Source organism: Panthera tigris, chromosome B3, assembly GCF_018350195.1.
Source record: "Panthera tigris isolate Pti1 chromosome B3, P.tigris_Pti1_mat1.1, whole genome shotgun sequence".
NCBI classification, from domain to species: domain Eukaryota; kingdom Metazoa; phylum Chordata; class Mammalia; order Carnivora; family Felidae; genus Panthera; species Panthera tigris.
Window position 1 is genome coordinate 20,244,046 of NC_056665.1, and position 21,166 is coordinate 20,265,211.

Sequence of the window (21,166 nt, forward strand, 5' to 3'; positions counted from 1 at the left end):
CCCTCTCTAGACTGCAGATTCTTTGAAGACAGAGACCTTCCTTTTATTCTTTCTCATATTCCAGACGGCACCGTGAGTGACATCTAATAAGGAAACAATTAATGAATTATGGAGAAGAATGCTTTGTATTTACAGCAGGGCAATAATGGTGCAGCTTTACTCCATGGCATTGGAGTGGAAAAACTGGAAAAGTTTGGGAGTATTCATACTGCAGCCTTCCTATTGTGGGGTTTGCCCCTCCAACTTCTGTCTCTTCCTTTCCTGGAAAGGGGAAAGTGAGGAGACTATATACAGTTTTAATTTCTGAACCAAGAGTGAAATGGGGACATGGCAGGGGAGGAGGAAGAGATGGAGACCAGCCCATGTATCTGCTCTCCAAAACTTCCCTCTCTGGTCCTCTGGAATGAACGTAGTCAGGTCAAGGGATGACCAGAGCCAGTAAGACGGGCAATCCTACTCTGAGGGCTTTCTAGAATAACTCTTTTGCATTTCACGCTAGGGTGACTAGTTATTCTAGGGCTTTCTAGAATAACTCTTTTGCATTTCACACTAGGGTGACTAGATGTCTTCTGTTGCCCAGTGTCCCGATTCTAGCACTGAAAACCCTTTGTCACAGGAAACCACTCCCTTGCTTTTGGTGGTGGGTACTGAAGGTTGAGGGAAAAGTATGAAACCCGTGAGGTGGCCTCCAAATAGGGGCCAAAAGCAGGGGTGCTTTACTGCCAAAATGTACTGCATAGATGATCTACTCTCTGTAGTTGCTGTCACCCTTTTTACTCTAACACTCATGGTATCTGTGATTTACAGTTCATAGTAATGGATCATCATCCATTGTTGCATCACTCCGAGCAAGGAGATTTAAGTGTGTAATTAAGGATGTTGTAATCATGAGTGTTAAGAATATGGCTTTGACGTGGCCCGTTGATTAACTGTTGTGCTTTAAGATAGTGCTTGTTAAAATGTTAACATTGTGAATATTCTGTCTTCATGTGAATATTCATTGTGACTATTCATGTCTTCAAAGAATTCAGATAATTAACGATTACAATAGCAATGCCAGCATGGCCCACATCTCATTGAAAAAGAAAGCTAAATGACTGGTGTTTTACTGACAGATGGAAGGACGCATTCAACTGGATTGGGGAGTCAAATCAGCAAAACAGGGCATGCTACACAATACACAGAATGGACATTGGAACTGGGCATGGAGAAGGTGATGTGAAGGCACATTTGGAAGCCGAATCCCACCAGTTTGGGCTGAGATACGCGAGTACTTCTAAATCAATGAAAAGTTTTCTCATCTCCCCAAAAGAGATCAATAATCAGTTGGAAATAGCTGCTGCTGAACAATCTTAGACATACCACACGAATGAATATGCATTATGGTTTTATTCCCTGTTGCTCTATGCAGCTTACATTTTCTGATTCACAGGTTACAGTAATGCACCCTTGTGGGCAAACAAGGAAACCTAAATGCCAGATACGTTTGCCCCTTATGGTATAGAGCTAATTCTCTCAGGTCTCTGCAACCATCCTGCTTTCCGTAGCACATCAGATCAAATGTTCTGCCCAACTGTATTTTGATTTAAAATTAAACTTTTGAATCATCTTCTTGATTTGTGTGAAGATTTTAATGAAATCTGAAGACAACAAAAAAGGCACAAAGATTGTTGACATCTCATTCTACTTTGCTTACTGTTTGCAGATCCAGGATAGTTCAAATGTAAATTTTGGAAGTTCCATTCAATCTACAAACTTCTCACCAAAGAAACTGAAATGATCTTACCTATTAAATGCCTACATGCCTCATACACATACTCTTAAAAAAAAAAAAACATTTAAAAACAGAAGCAGTGTGATTGTTTACCTATGAAATTGAGGCTTTCATAATCCAAGTTTTGGGTCACTTTTCCATTTCCTCAAAATGTACAGAAGCATTTAATGAGATGTTTGAATTTATAGAAATGCAGGGAGAGAGCCTCCTAAGCATCTTTCCCTTACAAGATGATTGTCGTTGTTGTCAGTATAAAATGATACTAACGAATTGGCCGGGTGTAAAATCGTATTTTCGAGTGTTGTGGGACAAAAGGAATGTCCTTCTCTAATTTGGAGTAACACTGAAGATGAGAATGGAGGGAAAAGGACAGTAAAACAGACATTTATATGCTGTTTCTTCAGAAGTTTTTAGTGATCTTTGATGAAGCCCTAAGAAGCCTATGAAAGGATAAAGTGACTGAATCTGAGTCATTTGGTGTTATATTTAGGTTGTGGCAAAAACTCATATGGTAATAAAATGACTCCTTTTTGGAAATGACTGTTTCAATTTTTTTTTTATTATTGGAAAAGGGAAAAAATGTCATTAGAAAAGAGTCACGAAAAAATATTTTGCAAACTACATATCCAACAAAGTCCTTATATCTAGGCTATATAAAGAACTCTCAAAACTCAAGAGTAAAATAAATAAATAAATAAAAATCCTGTTAGAAAATGGACAAAAGATGTAGACATTTCCCTGAAGGAGATATACAGGTGAATTTCTCATTAGCCATTAGAGCAAGGCAAATTAAGATTACAATGAGATACAATTACACACCTACCAGAATGGCCAAAATGAAACACAGTGAGAATGCCATATGCTGGCAAGGAAGCAAACTGCATTACTCATACATTGTTGGTTGGAATGTAAAATGGTACAGCTACTCTGAAAAATATTTCTACAGTTCTTCTCAACCACCCCCCCCCCCAAATAGGATTTACCATTGGACCCCACATTTGCATTTTTGGGCATTTGTCCCAGAGAAATGAAAAGTTATTTTCAGGCAGGGATTTGTACACAAATATTCAAAGTAGTTTTATTCATGCTATTCCCAAGTTGGAAAGTACTCAAATGTCCTTCAATGGATAATAGTTAAACTATGATACCTCCATAAGGTGGAATAAGGAAGGAATTAGTATTAGTGTTAGTATTATTTTTACAAAGGAATGAATTAATGATACATGCAACAACTAGTATAAACCCTAAGGAAAACATGCTGAGTGAGCAAAACCAATTCCAAAAGGTTATATACTGTATGACTCCATTTATGTAACATTCATGAAGTAATATAATTATAGAGATGGGGAACAGATCATTAGTTGCCAGGGGTTAGAGATTGGTGGGAGAGGGAACATAAGAGATTCTTGTGGTGAAAATACAGTTGAGTATCTTGGTGGTGGTGGTTGTGGCTATATAAGACCACAGCGATCAAGTTGCATAGAGCTACACGCACATGCACAACACAAGCCCTTATATAACTGGCGAAGTCTGAACACAGTCTTTGGAAAGCACCACTGTCAATTTCTTGGTTTCCATATTGTACTAGAGTTGTGTAAGATGCTAGCATCAGGGGAGCTGGGTGAAGGGAGCATGGGATTTCCCTGAACATTTCTTTGCATGTTCTTGTGATTCTACAATTACTTTAAAATAAAGTTTTATAAAATAGATATTTTAAACAGGGATAGCCTATGTGATGAATTTATAGGTGCAAACAACCTGATTAACAAGCCTTTAGGTACGATGTGGATGGATGTTTTTGGAGAGGTGGGAATGAATTCCCACAAGTCTAAAAACCTGTCCTTGCTAGCAAATGAAATCCTAAGCATTCCACCCTCAAATGGTTTTGTTGAGAGGATATTTAGCTTAATGTCATTACATTGGGCTGACACCAGGGATCCATGTCACGTGGGTTTGAGCTGAACAGAGCTGCAAGTCAAAGTGAATTTTACATATGACTATTCAGTTTTGCGACCACATAAACAAAGGATGTCTAAACTGCTACAGGTGGTTCAGACAAGTGTTATTGAAAAAGGAAACAGAAAGAATAAAAATATTGTATCATGGCACTGAAAGAAGCAGGGCATTATTATTTTTGTGGGCGGTGGTAGTTAAATGTATCTGTTTAGCCCTGTTGTATTTATATTTTCCTTTTAAGGAGTCTTAAATTTATATATCTTAAAAATATACAATATAAAGCCTACAAAATTTAAATACCCAATAAATATTTTTTAAGAGTTAAATTGTTATATCAGAGGACAGAAAAACATAAAATATTGTTACATTTTTCTAATACATTGTTCAAATAGTCCTATTAATTACTACTGATTGCCACTATTAACTGGTTCTTCTGTTGTTTTGTTAACACTTATGCACAGAGAAGGAAATAATGCAGAATAATATATAATCTCCATCCACATAAAATATTTTGTATGTTAAAGCAATCACACATGTTTATAATTACTTACCATATATTATAAAGTCTTTTGTCTGTTATTTCTGTCTCAGATTCACTCTGTAAAAGTAGGTCACCGCAGGCATAACTTCTCTTTACAACAGAGGAAGAAGCAACATTAAGTGCAGCCGGAACTGTATTTCTCTTGAGGTGGGAGAGGGAGGGTAAAAAATACCGAATTGCTCATCTATTTATCTGCTCCTCCTGACCCATGTATGTGGATTGGGTTTTTCCCTTCATAAGAGAGCATTCTGCTTTGAGTACCACAGTTTAAACGTGCTCCTGGGTAGTGTGAACATGGCATCATACCTACCAAAGACAAGAGAGAGAGTAAAGGAGTATGAAGTTAAACAAACCTGGAAGGATTTTAAAAGAAGTGGTTTCTGGCACATAGAGTTCTAAAAATACTTGTTGAATAGGTGAAAACTGTGCTAATGAACAAGTGAGTGAAAAGTATGCTAACTGTTGCTAAATTTTCTAGTCCAGCCAATGGCAGAGACTGTCTCTACGAAAGGAATTATGAGAACACAGATTAAAAATCTTATGGGCGTCTGTCACATTTTTTAGTTGACTTACATTGATTACATGCATAGGAATATCATGTTTTATGCTATTTTAGGCACGAGTTCCTTGCTGTGTTCAGATATCAGAGAAATGAATTTGGCTTTGTCAGAATATTTCCAAACAATCCAGAGTCAGGAAACCACACCCTTTCAAAACATACTCTCTCGCACACAGATTGAAGTTTAGCTGGATTTTTGCGTGTTTTCTAATTTGTCCAGCTTTTATAAAATTTTTCACTTTCATATATATACTCTCATGTGGAAATATTCATCATCTTTAAAATTAGATCCATTTAAAATTAGAGCTGTTCATAGAAGCAGAGTCTATGGTTTTATCATCTGTATTTTCCCTGAACTTGTAAAACCTACAAATAACCACATCCGATATTAGCCTCATAGTGTCAGGGATCAAAAGCTTTTGACTTTTTAGATCACTGAAAGTTATGGCTGGAAATGGTTTTAGGATTAATCCAGCATCCCCCTCCCCCCCGCCAACACACCCCAATCTCCCAGGTCACTCCCCTCTGTTGTACAGATGAGGAAACTTTAGTCCCACAAGACCTTTCCCAGATTATTTCCATTATGTTTTTTCTGATGCTTTCAGCATATGTGTCCACACTTTGTTAACAGGAGAGAACATTTATTTTAGTATTAGGTAGAATGATAATGAAGCTAATGGCTTTTCCTCAGCTCTTTGTGTTGTGCTTTCATTTTTTTTAAATTTTTTTAACTTTTTATTTTATTTTTGAGAGAGAGACAGAGACAGAGACAGAGCATGGGAGGGGCAGAGAGAGGGAGACACAGAATCCGAAGCAGGCTCCAGGCTCCAAGCTGTCAACACAGAGCCCGATGTAGGGCTCCAACTCACAAACTGTGAGATCATGCCCTGAGCCGAAGTTGGAGGCTTAACTGGCTTGAGGCACTGACTGAGCGCCCCTGTTTTGCCCTTTCAATAGGAAAAGGCAGGACTGTCAGGAGCAGGAAATCAAAGTTCTGTCCCAAGTTAAGGAGGCCGAGTGGGGCCCTGGCTTCTGCTGCACCAACCTTCAGCTCAGCTGCAGGTTCTTCATTTGTCCCCTGTAGGTAGTTCCATAGATAATGAAGCTGCCGCCAATTTTTCTTAGCTTTTAAAGTCCAGTCTTCCCAAATACCATATTTAATGATCTTTTTGTGTTGTTAGGCTTTTTTGAATAATGTTAATTCCAAATCCATACATAGTCCAAAAGGCATTTGCAACGTTTACTAAATAATAGTTTGCTAATTCAAAAGAGTATAAAATATGGCCATTTACTTATAAGATTCTGTGCTTTAAAAAATGTACTTAAAAATTATATTGCACCTTTAAAAATATAAATGAAGAAGTTGGATAAATTAACATGTAAATGTGGGCGGCATTTGTGAGAAGAGTAATTCTAATGTACTGAAAATAGCCATATTCATCAAAAATTAAAGTATCAAATTGATTTTAAAATAGTTGCAAATAAATAGCTAGTATTATGGAGAAATACTTAACTGTCTTGGATTTTTTTATAGGTTTAATATTTTGCTGATGATACTAAGAGGAGCCATACAGTCCTTTGGAGGATTATTTTAAAGTTATGTGATTTAGCTAAATTAATCAGTCATGATTTAAAACCCTTTAGGGGTGCCTGGGTGGCTCAGTTAGTTAAGCGTCCAACTTCGGCTCAGGTCATGATATCACGGTTCGTGGGTTTGAGCCCCACACTGGGCTCTGTGCTGACAGCTCAGAGCCTGGACTCTGCTTCAGATTCTGTGTCTCCCTCTCTCTCTGACCCTCCGCTGCTCATGCAGCTCTCTCTCTTTCTCTCAAAAATAAGTAAACATTTAAAAAGATGTTTAAAAATCCTTTAATATTTTTCCTTTAGTAAAAAATACCTTGGTTAAAATATCCATATGCACCTCAGTGACTCCTGTGATCATTTTTTTCCTGTGGTACTTTAAACACTCTCTAATTAGTCCTTATACCTGAGTCCAGCATTTGCAGGTGGACATCTGTGGTAAATAGGAAACATGATTTGTTCTTTCAGTACGAAGGGTGCAATGTGCCCTGTTGGAGAGTGCCCCAGATGTGTTCATATATGCTAGCATAGCCCCAGCTGTGGTGCTTAGAGGAGGGAGGGTCAGCCAGACTCTCACACATGTGTGCTCTCTTTATGCACTGGCTACTTGGATTGCAGAATTGTGAGGGAAGAAAGGCGGTGCCATCTGCCAGCAATCCCAAAGACTATTTCTCTTTTGTCTGGGATTGGTGACTGGAGGCAGAGCCGGACCTCTGTAGTCCTCAAAAGAAAAAAGTTCTCCATGGTCCATCAGTCATACCTGCCTCTATCAGTGAAGTGACTACTCGATTTGATAGCCCTCACTGTACAGACAAAAGGAGGCCATCTAGCAAAGCCTCCATTGTCTTTACAGTGGTTTCCATGTGTACATTTTCCTTTTAAAAAAAAAATTAATGTTTATGTTTGAGAGAGAGAGAGAGACAGAGTATGAGTAGGGGAGGTACAGAGAGAGGGAGGGAGACACAGAATCTGAAGCAGGCTCCAGGCTCCGAGCTGTCAGCACAGAGCCCCACGTGGGGCCCAAACTCACGGACTGTGAGATCATGACCTGAGCTGAAGTCAGGCGCTTAACCAACTGAGCCACCCAGGCGCCCCCCATGTGTACATTTTCTAGTGTCATGTGAATTCATAGTGAATTCCCAGTCAGATACCTTTATGGATTACATGCCATGTGCCCCCACGGTACTTAGAATCTCCTCTTTTGCATATGTTTGTGTAGTACTCCTGGAGATTTAGCCATACACATCAGTTTGACCTTGCTGTGTAACAAATCACCCAGTACTTAACATCTTAAAAAACGTTCATGATTCTGTGGGCTGCCGACTGGTTCTTTTGCTAGACTTGCCTGAGCTCACTCATACAGATGCAGTCAGTTTGTGGCTTGGCTGAAACTGGATGGTCTAGAATTCCCTCGCTCAAATGTCTGCAGGTTGGCACACTGTGAGCCAGGGTGTCTCATTTCTTTTCCACATGACCTCCAGCCCCTGCCAATTGGGGCTTCTTCCCATGGTGGTCTCAGGATTCTTAGCAACAAGAGAAACCACACCCTATTGCCCAAGTGTTTTTTAAGCTTCTGCTTGTGTCATATTTTTCTTTTAACTAAAACAGGTCACATTGCTGCCCAGATTCAAGGGATGGGGGGAAAATATTCCAACTCTTGATGAGAACTGCGATGCCACAGTGCAATAGGGTCTCCAAATAGGGATGGCTGCAGTGTCTGACAGTTATCTATAATATACCCACCTTTGCTGACAGGAGTATTTGTTTTTATTGTTTTTGTTGATTTTCATGATAAAAAATTTCAAGTGTATATGAACATTCCAATATACTCCAAAATAGAAAGAATAATACAAGAAACTTCCCATATGCCCATCACCTGGATTCACCAATTTTCAATATTTTGCTACATTTCTGCCTCTACTTTTTAACTTTTCTCTTTGCTTAAATGTTTTTAAAGCAAATCCCAAGCATTGTTGATATTTGAACTCTAAATGTTTCCATATGCATCTTTTTTTTTTATTTTTTTTTTAAGTTTTTGAGTGAGTGTAAGCAGGGGAAGGGCAGAGAAAGAGGGACAGATGATCTGAAGCAGGCTCTGTGCTGACAGCAGTGAGCCTGATGTGGGGCTTGAACTCGCTAACCATGAAATCATGACTTGAGCCAAAGTCAGATGCTCAACCAACTGAGCCACCCAGGTGCCCCTCCATATGCATCTCTTTTTTTTTTTTTTTTCCCAAATTTTTTAATTTATTTTTGGGACAGAGAGAGACAGAGCATGAACGGGGGAGGGGCAGAGAGAGAGGGAGACACAGAATCGGAAACAGGCTCCAGGCTCCGAGCCATCAGCCCAGAGCCGGACGCGGGGCTTGAACTCACGGACCGCGAGATCGTGACCTGGCTGAAGTTGGACGCTTAACCGACTGCACCACCCAGGCGCCCCCATATGCATCTCTTAAAAAGGGATACCGTCCTGTGTAGCTGCAATGCCATTATCACATCTGGGTATCATTGCACACTCAGTCCATAATCAAATTTCCCCAAATGTCTGAAAAATGTCTTTTTACAATAGGTGGATCTGAAAAGGAATCCATCCACAGATGGTCCATATCAGTCCCAACTTGCTTTTCTTTTTTTCTAGTGATTTGTTTTGAAAATTGGGTCCATTTTCCTATGTAGAACTTCCTTCATTCTGTATTCATCTGTTTGCTTCCTTGCAGAGTTGTTTAACTCCTGCATCTCTATCTCCTGTATTTCTATTTATGACAGTTAACCCTATAGGCTGACTTTCATGCAAGTTCCACTTTGGGGGCAGACATCCTCTGTAGATAGTACTGTTTGCTTCGGTTGTAGCACATGGAGGCATAAATGTTTGTTTGTCTTAGCTTTTAATGATGCTAATCTTGATCAGTGACTTGATCCTTTGATGATCAATTGCCTAGGTCTATTGTTTCAAGTGTTACAAGATGATTTCCTTGTTAGCTGGAATTATTTTATTTATTTTTTAAAGTTTATTTATTTATTTGGGGGGAGGGGAGGGGCAAAGAGAGAGGGAGAGAGAATCGCAAGCAGGCTTGACACTGTCAGCATGGAGCCCGACGTGAGGCTTGAACTCATGAACTACGAGATCATGACCTGAGCTAAAATCAAGAGTCAGATGCTTAACCAACTGAGCCACCCAGGCGCCCCTGTAGTAATTATATAAGGAACATTTTTTTCATCAATTAGACTTATTTGATCATCTGAAATAACTCTCATAGTAAATACATTCTTTCCTTTAAATTGATGGCTTACAGAATAAGAAGTTGGTGCCCAAGTTATATCCAGGGCTATTCAATAAGTAGTTGTTTGGGGGTTCTCTCACTTTCCTTTTTGTTGTTATTATGAATTCATGGGATTTAGAAATTCAGTGTGTTTCAGTTAATTGCCTTTTTTTTCTTTTATATTGGGGAGCTCAAGTTGTTTTATCTTTGGCTAATGGGAACTCCTGGTTGTTGGCTTCTGTATCCCTTTGAGAACTTCCTTGCTTTCTGGCACAAAATATCCCAAGATTATCTTGTATATTTCTTGCTCCAGACCTATAGCCAGGCATTCCTTTCTGGAGGTTACAATATGCGCACTAGATGTGCTTGTTGCTATTGGGTTTTCATCCTTTCTAGTCTTTTTCATGGGTGAGAGCTAGGAAATCTCTACACACACACACACATACATATTTATATTTATATATGTTTTAAAAGACACTTTAAAAACTAAGTCACACTGATTTTTAAAATTTAAATTAGAATTGCAACATTTTTATTTAGCTTCTCTGATTTTATACTTAAGTAAAAATCTTGTTTATAAGAATGTTAATATACCCTAATATATATTGATGCATTAACTAATATATAACCAATGTATAAGCATACATTATAATATTAACATTATTAGCATACACTAACATGTAAGCATTATTACTTTGAAATTGTTATATATTTATATGTAACTTTGAAACTATCATATATAATATAATGCTAATATTATAAATTATTGTATGTTAATGCTAATATATTAATATACTAATATATTTGTTAAAACACATGAATAGCAGCTAATTATTATATATAGCTTAATATGAAAAATGAATATATAACCGTTTTATATTAGCTAATGCACGCATACACATGTATTAATAGTTTCAAAGTAATAATGCTGATATTATTACTAATAATTTACTGAATGAAATTTAGGATTTCTTTGGAGTGCTGTTTTCCTTAGAATATATTATACAAAGAATCTACAATCTACATTTGTGCAAGAGGCATAGGTTAGGTCACCAACTTAATGTATATTTTCTTGCTTCAGTTCCTTTTCATTTTTAACAGATTTTTTTTTCTTCTTCATTTCATTTATTTTCTTAAAGTGTGTAAAACATTTTTATGTTTCCAGAGTTGCAACTATGTTATAGAGTATATGTAAAAAAGTTATTATTGATATCTCCTCCCTGTTCCAAGGTAACTGCTTGTATTTATTCTTAATTTTCCTTCCAGTGTTTCTTTTACAAGCATATGCAGCTATTTTATTCCCTTTTAAAAAATATTTTAAACATAAAAACATATTTACCTTTTTAAAAATGGAGTTTTACTCACATTTCTATATTTTATGTTTGTTTTATTTATTGTTTTTTTTAAACATTGATTTATTTTTGAGACAGAGAGAGACAGAGCATGAACGGGGGAGGGTCAGAGAGAGAGGGAGACACAGAATCCGAAGCAGGCTCCAGGCTCTGAGCTGTCAGCACAGAGCCCAACGCGGGGCTCGAACTCATAGACCGTGAGATCATGACCTGAGCCGAAGTCGGACGCTTAACCTACTGAGCCACCCAGGCACCCCTGTTTATTTGTTTTAAAAGAGTATTATTATAAAGATTTATCAGACACTCAAGTACATACAAACACACACACATTGTTAAAAAAAATCCAAACATACTCTGGGGGGACTCGATCATTCAGCTTATTTTAAGGAATGTCTTTTTTTTTTTTTTTTTTTTTTTTTTTAATCCAGTGAGTTTGGGACTCCCTGCTATCTAGGGAAGACAGAATCCAAACTAAAGTGAAGTCAATAGATTTCTTCTTATCTCTGTTTACTGTTTGAGGCTGGAAAAATACCCCATGGCAATTCTTTCACAAACAGGAGTCTGAGAAAAAAAATGTCCCTTGAACATAACTGTGAACCTCCAGGTGTACCCTGTGTATTGTCCTCTGTGACTTTTTGGTTTATACTCTGACTCATTCGTAGTTACGTTCACAAACCTGAACTTAAGAAAAGTCTAGAGGCTCAAAATGATTATGTTTAAAATAATTACCTTAAGATTTGGAAAGGAGGAAGAATTGGCAAAATTGGAAGAATATTGGAGTTAAAATTGGCAGAATTTGATGCAGTTAGTAATCTTGTAACAATGTTAATTTTTTTAGCTTTTAACAAATCTACCATAGTTATGTAAGATATTAACATTAGGGTATGGTGGGTAAACTGGGTATTATCTTTGTAACTTTTCTGTACATCTAAAATTACTCCAAAACAAATTTTACTTAACACTCACGCACACAAGCTGCTGATTAAAAAGACTTAGGTGCATTCAATAAAAAGTTTACTTGAAGAGCTTCAACAAGTCAATAACAAAAATAACAGAAGGAAAAGGTGGGGGGAGTAAATGAGATAAACAGACAAGCAATGTACAATTTTTTGTCTACTAGATGGGCAGAAATCTAAAGGATTAATATTATCAAGTGTTCATATGGTGGGGGAAACAGGATAAGTTGGTCTGGTATTTTTCGAAGAATGGTAGACCATATCAGTTAAAAAAAATTTATTTTAAATAAGCATATACTTCAACCTAGAAAACCTCCTTTTGTCTCCTAGAGAAATACTTACACATGTGCACAAGAAGATATAAATAAGGGTTTCATTGCAGCATTATAATATCAAAACCATCTTACTGAGACAAATTACAGTATATCCATATAATGGAATACTAGAGAGTCATTTTAAAATGGTGACGTAGGGGTGCTTGTGACTCAGTTGGTTAAGAGTCTGACCACAGCTCAGGTCATGATCTCACGGTTGGTGGGTTCAAGCCCTGCATTGGGCTCTGCCCGTCCCCTGCTCGTGCTTGCTCTCTCTCTCAAATAAATAAACTTTAAAAATAAATAAATAAAATAAAATTATGATTTTCATTGACATAATCTCTGACAAAAATATTAAATAAAAAATTGCAAAATAGTAAATATTAACTACCATTTGTTTTTAAAAAAGAGTATATATTCCTGTATAACTACACACACACTTCTCCCCCCTTTCTCTTTGTTTTCATACAGATGTGTAAATAAATACACAGAAAGTGATCTGGAAATACACTGTCTGATTCAGTTTAAATAGTATTCCTGGGTAATAGGAATGAGAATGGGGGCATGTAGTCCAGTTGGACTTTTATTTTTATTTTTTTTATGTTTGTTTATTTTTCAGAGAGAGTACAAGTGGGGGAGGGATGGAGAGAGAGGGGGACAGATGATCCGAAGCAGGCTCTGTGCTGAGAGCAGCAAGCCTGATGAAGTGGGGCCCGAACTCACTAACCTGGAGATCATGACCTGAGCTGAAGTCAGAAGCTCAACCGACTGAGCCACCCAGGTGCCCCCAGTTGGACTTTGAAAAATACCTGTGATTTCTTTCTTTCTTTCTTTCTTTCTTTCTTTCTTTCTTTCTTTCTTTCTTTCTTTCTTTCTCTTTCTCTCTCTTTCTCTCTCTCTCTCTCTCTTTCTTTTTTTCTTTCTTTTTTAATGTTTATTTATTTGTTTTGAGAGAGAGCATGCGCATGCAGGGGAGGAGCAGAGAGAGGGAGAGAGAGAACCCCAAGCAGGCTCTGTGCTATCAGCGAAGAACCCGACCCCAGGCTCAATCTCATGAACATGAGCAGAAATCAGGAGTCCAGCACTTAACCAAATGAGCCATCCAGACAATCCCCCGCCATTGCTTCTTTCATGGAAGGAATGTATGTCTGCATTCGTTGTGAAACTGTGAAATTAAGGTGAGAAAGAAAGAATGCCAACAGACCTAGGCATGCCTTGACAACAGACAGACCTAGAGGCTAAAGAGAACTTGTGAGAAGCTTGTCACCAAGTCCTAGACTGTGATCTAGAGAGAGAGGAGGTCTCAGAGCTAATGCCTACATAATTTGTGGGGTACAGTAAAAAATGAAAGTGTGGGACCTTTTATTCAAAGAGCAGAAGACAGTGCCCTTAAAGGTACATACAGTTTTACTGTTTATCTTTTTTTTTAAGTGAGCTCCACACCCAACACTCAGCTTGAACTCACAAGCCTGAGATCAAGATGCTCCACCAACTGAGCCAGCCAGGCACCCCACCATTTATCTTTGTATTGAGCAGTGCCAGTTTTAACAGCAAAGATCAGACTTTAACTTGTATGAGCAATCACTTAAATTACACAATCTGTATTTTGCTGCTTGTCTCTGGAGTTTTTCCCTTAAGCTGGCCAGAAGAGACAACCACAGGCAGACTCAGGGTGGAAGGAGAGAGGACCCCATTCCTGGGAGGAGCACATTGTAGCCAGTAGAGACCCTCATAGGGTCCTGGGGGTTCCACTTGCCTCCTGGGCCTACCGGGACCCCCTTCTCACAAGCCACGTGACCTAAATGCCCTAGCTGAGGGCAGGTCCTAGGGAAGCTGAGCTACAGGACTGCTAGCTCATGGCAGCCCCTAGCAGATGGCAACTACCAAGGATCCTTAAACCTCCACCCATGACAGCTTGGTCCTCCAGTGGGGGCTAGGCGGGAAGCTCACCCCCACCAGGATATGGCCTCCTGTCAGCCTGGGGCTCTTGCCCAGCATAAGGTGCTATGGGTACACAGACCTGACCCAAGCCTGTCCCAGATCTTTGTGAGGGACAGAGGGTGGTGGAGCAGGGAGAGAGAGTGAGACCTGACAGGGACTTCAGGAGTTGGGGGAATGGGTAGCCAAGAAACTCTCTGCAGATTCCAAAACAAATAGGACCACATGTGAGCTGAGGTCCCCAGTGCATGCCCATTGCCCCATCACCTTCCTTTACAAAACAGATTCAATGCAAAAACTGTTAAGATTCAAGACAGCGCTGCAGAGCATTAAATCCCGTGTGGATTCTGAGCACCAAGTTCTGTATAGCTGTGCTGGCTGCATCCCTTTGAAGGTAGCCTGGGGAGGGTCAAGGGTTGCCCCTTGACCCCACCCCCACTCCCAAACCTCATTTTTAAGTTGGAAGACATCAGAGAAGCTTGAATTCTGAGAGGTAGAATCCTTTGGCTGAAAGAAGATGAAGATGATGGTGAGACAAAACATAGCTGATGGGGCCGGCCAGCACCCCTCTCCCCGCCCCAACCGGGATGGGATTCACAGCACAGGGGGAGGGAAAGAGAAGAAAAACAGGTACCCTCAGTTTGTAAATATGTCATTGTTTGGCAGGAAGAGAAGGGAGTTTCCATGCTTCAATTTCTATTTTCTGTGTGCATTACTGTTTTCACTGGGGAGGAGGTCTTTGAGGGATCTTAGAGTGTGGAAGACGGGAAATAGGAACTATAGAGAAGGGGAGGCAGACTGCTCAGAGGTGAGTTAAAGCCTTGGCTTGCCAGTTAAAGCCTGGCTGGGGTCATGGATTCTATGGAGTTATGGAACTAACCCTCTGCCCAGTTGTGTGACATTCTGGACCCTACACAGAGAAAGCTCCACCTTGGCACAGTCAAGGGAAGGTTGGCCCCACTCTTCTTTTAGGAAGGACTGTACTTTATTCTGAACTGAATAAAAAAGGACTTGTTTTTAGTGTTTGTATGTCCTTTTAAAAAGAAATGTACATTGGTGATAGTGACATTCTTTTGGGTTTTTTTTTATTGTGGCAAAATGTACATTATATAAAGTTTACTATTTTAGCCATCTTCAGGTGTATTAATGTTTGTTTTTAAATGTCACTATTTTGCAAAATAAAATAAGTGAAAAAGTTGGTAATCCTATTCTGTACCCCTAAAGTGTTTTTTCTTTTTTTGAAATTTTACTGGTCTGTGAAGTCTAGAAACTTTATGAGCCTTAGAAAGTTGTTTCTTATTTAACCTTGTTATATGACTTTATTGGTAGAGGAAAACTCAGAAGCAATTTATAGAATTTTTTGAAGTTTATTTATTTTGAGAGAGAGAGCATGTGAGTGCATGTGTGTGGGGGAGGGGCAGAGAGAGAAGGAGAGAGAGACTCCCAAGCAGGCTCCATGCTAACAGCACAGGGCTTGAACTCAGGAGCCCTGTGATCACGACCTGAGCTGAAATTAATAGTTGAGTGCTTAACCCACTGGGCCACCCAGGCGCCCCTGCAATTTACAGAATTTTTAAAGACATGGCATAAGAGTAAGGTTAGGTTCACTTTTTTTTTTTGCTGTTGTTGTAGTTATAATGCTTCATAAAGTTCTCCTAATTCTCCTGTTTTGTATATATATTCTCTTCTGTACCATTATCAACATTGTCTCATGTTCTACCACAGTTTTATAATACTTCCCCTTTGCATTTCATATGTAAATTAAGAGCTCATACCAAAAATAACATAAATATGCCTTTCTAAGGATAAAGTTTTCTGTAATGAAAACAAAATATACATGTATAAAATGTGGGCATAGATATAGCTGTTCATCTGGTCAAGGCTGTTTTAATAAACGGTTCTAAAATTTATAACGATTTTGCACAGTGGTTTTGGTTTTTTTTGTTTTTTTTTTTTCGTTTTGAGCCGCAGACACCAAAAATCCCACAGGAAGTTCTCTTTGTAAGTGTTGTGGTTTTTTAGTTCCTGTTCAGTTTGTACTAGATGATCAGAAATAAGATAATCTGTGTAATCAGAAGAGATTCTTGGTTAAACTTCATTGTAATTCTAAATGAGAATCTCAAATTTGCTTGTTTTTCTTCCCATGTAATCAGTCTAGAGGAGCTATAACCACATTCATACCTAGCATTAAAGTTGTGGTATAACTAGAACATTTTTTGTTGTTCAATGGATAAACTCTTCATTGTTAAAGGGGCAACTATCTGAGATTACGCTCTATCCTTTCCACTTCTTATCAAAGCATCTCCCCAAAAATAAACCATAGGAATGGAGATGTGTTTCTCCTTGACAATACTTGACATTAGTGTTTTACTTTTATTTTTACAAATGACAAAAACTTTCTCTTGTTTCTTTGGAGAAAAGGAAACATATAAAATATAGGTTATACAGTTTACTTCAGATATTACAAATACCATTGAAAAATTTTAAAGGGTACTATTATTCATTGAGATATATTTCTTAATGTAATTTTTAAAGCAAGATATTCTCAAAGTAATTTTTTTTTATTTCATTATGTTTCAAACTATGGCAAAAGTAAAAGAAACTAAAATTGTAATCAGATAGATCTTTGACAAATCACGTAATCTAGCATTTATTCATATATATATGTTTTAATGTTCACTTATTTTTGAGAGGAAGACAGAGCCCTGGTTAGGGGAGGGGCAGAGAGAGAGGGAGACACAATCCAAAGCAGGCTCTAGGCTCTGAGCTGTCAGCACAAGAGCACAACCTCGGGCTGGAACTCAAGAACCATAAGATCTTGACCTGAGCCGAAATTGGACGCTTAACCAACTGAGCCACCCAGGTGCTCCTGTAATCTAGCATTTAAATGATATATGGGAGACTTGATGAAAAGTGACAAACGAGAAAAAAAAGAGTTTCTGTGCATTTTTAGGTATGTCTCTAGGTTTAAGTGCTATTAAAGACACAATGCCTAATTCTAGGCAGGTTATGTGAATTGCACATCTAATTAAATGGTAAAAGTAATGAAGATATGAAAGGTATTTTATTACTATAAAAAAAACTCCCCAGATTTTTTTAAAAAAAGAGTGGTTACCATGAGTACATTTTAATTACAGTTCTTAAGAGAATAAATAATACTGTGCCTCCAAACAAAAAAATTACACACACCATAAGTTTAAAACAAAAGTGACTTCAACCATTTCTGTGCAGGGGGGAAAAAAGAAAAGAATGAGGGTTTGATTTGCAGAATATTTTTTCTAGTTCAGATAGCTTGGCTGCAAAATATATGAAAAGATTATTTTATAATCTGAGTAGATATTTATGTATGATATACAGATATTTCTTGGTTAAGAGAAGTTTGGTCTTTCCATAAGTTGAAGTTCCAAACAGAAAACCATCGTTTAAAACCTGGTGTTTATGCTTTTTCCCCATTTCTTGTGTACCTTTTGTGGCACTATGTTAGGTACTTTTAAGAATGTTATTTATTGTTACTAAGAATTTCGGACATTTGTGGAGAGCTTTACATTTTACAAAGTTTAGAAAAGTGAGGCTCGAATGATTTCTTACATATCCTTTGGTGTGTAGCAAGGCAGTCAGCACTGTGGGAAGTATATGCAGTGGCCGATTTAACTTGGACCATGGGCTTCAAGTCTTTACCTCCTTGTCTGCCCCACGTGAGCTGGAGAACTGGCTTTAGAAATGCAGGGCGGCCTGATCCCTTCACTTGCCACTAAGAATTTAAGCATTTTGGATGCCAAAAAATAAAGTTTTGAGATCCCTGCCTAGAAGGGTGAGAGAAGGAAGACTTTGGATATATCATCAGGCCTAATGTGGGTGGGCCATGATACCACAGTTCTTTCGAGTATTTCTTAGCTTGCCCAGGAGTGCCCATGATCTCCTTCCCAGTTTTAGTTAGCACAATCGGTTTGAATGAGAGCAATTATTTAGACCGTGTTCTTAGCGCCCTAGAGATGAAAGCGAGGACATGCTTTACCGAAAAACGCATTCTGCTTTCAGTGGGGCAGCAAGGCCCAGGCATGTGGTGACGGCTGTGACCATCGATATTTACTAGGTTAAAGAAACTATTGTCAGGTATTTGCTGTATCAGCCTTTCCAGCCGCCTTTCTGCGTGGGGGCTGATCCACGGTGGCTTGCTGAGGGGCAAGCGGACACGTCTCTGTTAGAAGTCGAAAACGGTTTGGTACACAGGGCCTCTGTCCTCGGGGGCGATTTCTGCCGGACCTTTGATTAAAAACAAACAGGAAGACTCGCATGCCAGCGGAAACTGCCCCCAAGTACTTCGGAAACTGGGCTTTTCCTTCCGCGACTGGGGTCCGACCCCTGGAGGAAGCGGGCCGCTGGGCGCTCGCCCCGCCCCGCTGCGACCCCGCCCCCACATTGGCCCCACCCCCATCGTGGCCCCGCCCCTCCCAGCCGGGCATGCTCAGTGGGCCGGGCCGGGCCGGGCCGGCAGGTTTGCGTGGCCACCCGCAGTTGCCGGCGCCGGCTCAGCCTGTCGACGCTGGATCCCTTCTCCGCGGCTGGTTCCAGGGAAGTTACGTGCGGAAGCCGGCTTCTAAAGAGCCATCGAACGGGCTACAGGGACGGCGGGAGGCCCTCGGTGCTGCCGAGTGGCGAACAGGCGGGGCCGGCGTGTCCGGGCTGTGAGAGCTTCGGGAGGCCGAGCGAGTGGCCGCACTCGTAGAGAGGCGCCGGCCGGGCGCGCCCCGCGGAGAAGACCCGGGCGGGGCGGGCGGGCGCTTCCCGGACTTTTGTCCGAGTTGAGTCCCCTCCCCGTGGGCCGGGCCTCTGCGGCCGCCCCCGCCCCCAGCCCCGCTCGCTCCCGGGAGATGTTTATCTGGTCTGTGGCGTGAGGAGCCGGCGGGCTGGTGGCGCGGAGTTTCGGGTCCGAGGAGCCTCGCGCGGCGCAGGAGAGAGACAAGATGTCCGCCAGAGCCGCGGCCGCCAAGGTGAGCGCCTCCGCGGCCGTCAGGGCCGATCCCGAGCGAGCGCGGCCGCCTGCGGGCGTCGGGCCCGCGCCCCGCCCTCCTCCCCGCGGGCTGCTGCCCCGGCGCCGGGGGCGGCGGCGGGTGGGCAGGGCTGACTGTGGCTGTGGGCCGCTCGGAGCCCCGCGGGTAGGCGGGCAGGCGGAGGGCGGGGGCCCAGGAGGGGGCGGCGGGCGCGCCGGGCTGCTGTCCCGGGCAGGTGCATCGCTGCCGGCGTCGGTGCCTGGCTCCGGCTCTCCGCGGGCGGGGACGCGCAACAGGTCCTGCGCGGGCAAACTCTGTGCGTGGAGTGGGTCCTGCGGACACCCGACGCGAGCGTGCGGCGGGCCGGAGGTCGGGGTTTGGGGTGCTACCTCCAGCCAGCCGGTAACTGCTGTCTTTGGAGGAGTGGTTGGTCACCGGCGAAACCGTGTAGTTTCGATCTGATGTCACTCTTCGTGGTATGCGCGCGCCAGCGATAAGACATTGAGACAGCAAAACAGTGTTTTGTGTGTAGTAGGTTGGAATTTTTTTTCACTGTGTCATTTGTTTGAGGTGGCGTTGAAAAAATAACTCCTTAATACTTCTTAATAGTTTAATTTGAATTAAACTTTCAGAAGTAACACAAAATACTCCTACAAATGGACAGTGAAAAGAAGTCTAAAAAATAAAAAAGACTTGTGGGTGCAGCGGAAAAGTAACTTTTTCCTATCAAGTTTTACACGTGCTTTGAAGTATGCTATTTTTCTCAGTGCTGTGAAACCAACGTGTATGTTACATCAGAAAGCCGAAGTTAGTAATATTCCGTTAAAATCCTCTTTTCCTTTTGTACATTTTAATCTTTCTCATCATAAAGTAGTATCTGCTCTTTTTAACAGTCACAGACATACAGAAATTTGAAGAGTAAAAATCGCTCCCATTTAAAATCAACTCCTTACTTCAAACGGTATCGAAGTACTTAATCAGGTAGTGGTTTTATGTATTTATTTTTCTTTTGGAAATGTTTATTCGTAGCATCCGGAACAACGTATGATATGGCCCTGAAGTTTCTGAACTCAGGACCTTGTTTTCTGGGAGGCAGAAGTTACCGGTTATACTTAGTAGTGGGTATATTTTTTAAAGGAATATAGTATTCTTTCTCTATGAAAACTTTAATTTTCCCCTTTATGACCTTACCTTGATGACGAACAATCTGAAGATGAAACTTGAGCCAATAACTTAGAATAAAAAGCAAAATTTTGCTTTGATTTTAAAATAAGTTCACATTATTTATCATTTTGGGGGTTTCCTTTCCGAGGAGGAAAGGCTTTGTTTTCATATTGGACATAATGTTACTTTGTTCCTGAGGTGTAATCTTTGGTGCTTGATATCCAAGACAACACACTTTAAAAAGGTTATTTCAAGTTAGAGTAGGATGATTTAGAAGAAATAATATTTTTCCTCCCGAGTTATGGGATTGAGATTTTATGGTATATTGAAAAGCATCCCTACACACTGTAGGGATGTGTGTATTCTTAAATATTTATGAGTAAAATGTGACTTGAAAACTTATTTTTTTAAATGCTGTATTATGAGACTACCACAAAATCTTTTATACAACAAGGCAGGCCATAAAAAAATAGGTGAAATGAAAGAATATTCAGCCGTTTCACCAAGTCACATTTAATTTCTTAAGGTGACTGAAATGCTACTACAAGCCAGACTGTATACTTAATACTTTACATGTGATACTTTTGTTCCCCTACCCTAACCCTCAGTTAAAAAAAACAAAAAAACAAGACATTAATTTGCAGCTTGTTTTCTTGTTTTAGCAGAGTGGTTTGTAGAACTCCTCTCTAAGCCAGTACCTGTGATTTTTGTATTCTTTGTAATAATATCCCAAGAATACGCTGCAGATCACCATTTCTTTAATGACAGACATTTAACTTG

At 40.2% G+C, this 21,166-nt stretch overlaps 1 protein-coding gene across 12 annotated transcripts in view; it reads left to right on the plus strand.

Moving 5' to 3' along the window:
• TJP1 (tight junction protein 1) overlaps nucleotides 1-21,166 on the plus strand; it is a 244,372-nt gene that overhangs the window by 119,192 nt on the left and 104,014 nt on the right. Inside the window, exon 1 of one of the 12 annotated variants that reach the window (XM_042988237.1) lies at nucleotides 18,730-19,222. The exons of the other annotated variants lie outside the window; for them this stretch is intronic. Within the exon in view, the coding sequence (XP_042844171.1) occupies nucleotides 19,196-19,222 (27 nt within the window). The 5' untranslated portion in view covers nucleotides 18,730-19,195. Of the gene's footprint in view, nucleotides 1-18,729; nucleotides 19,223-21,166 lie in introns of those variants that run through there. 12 annotated transcript variants of the gene reach the window in all.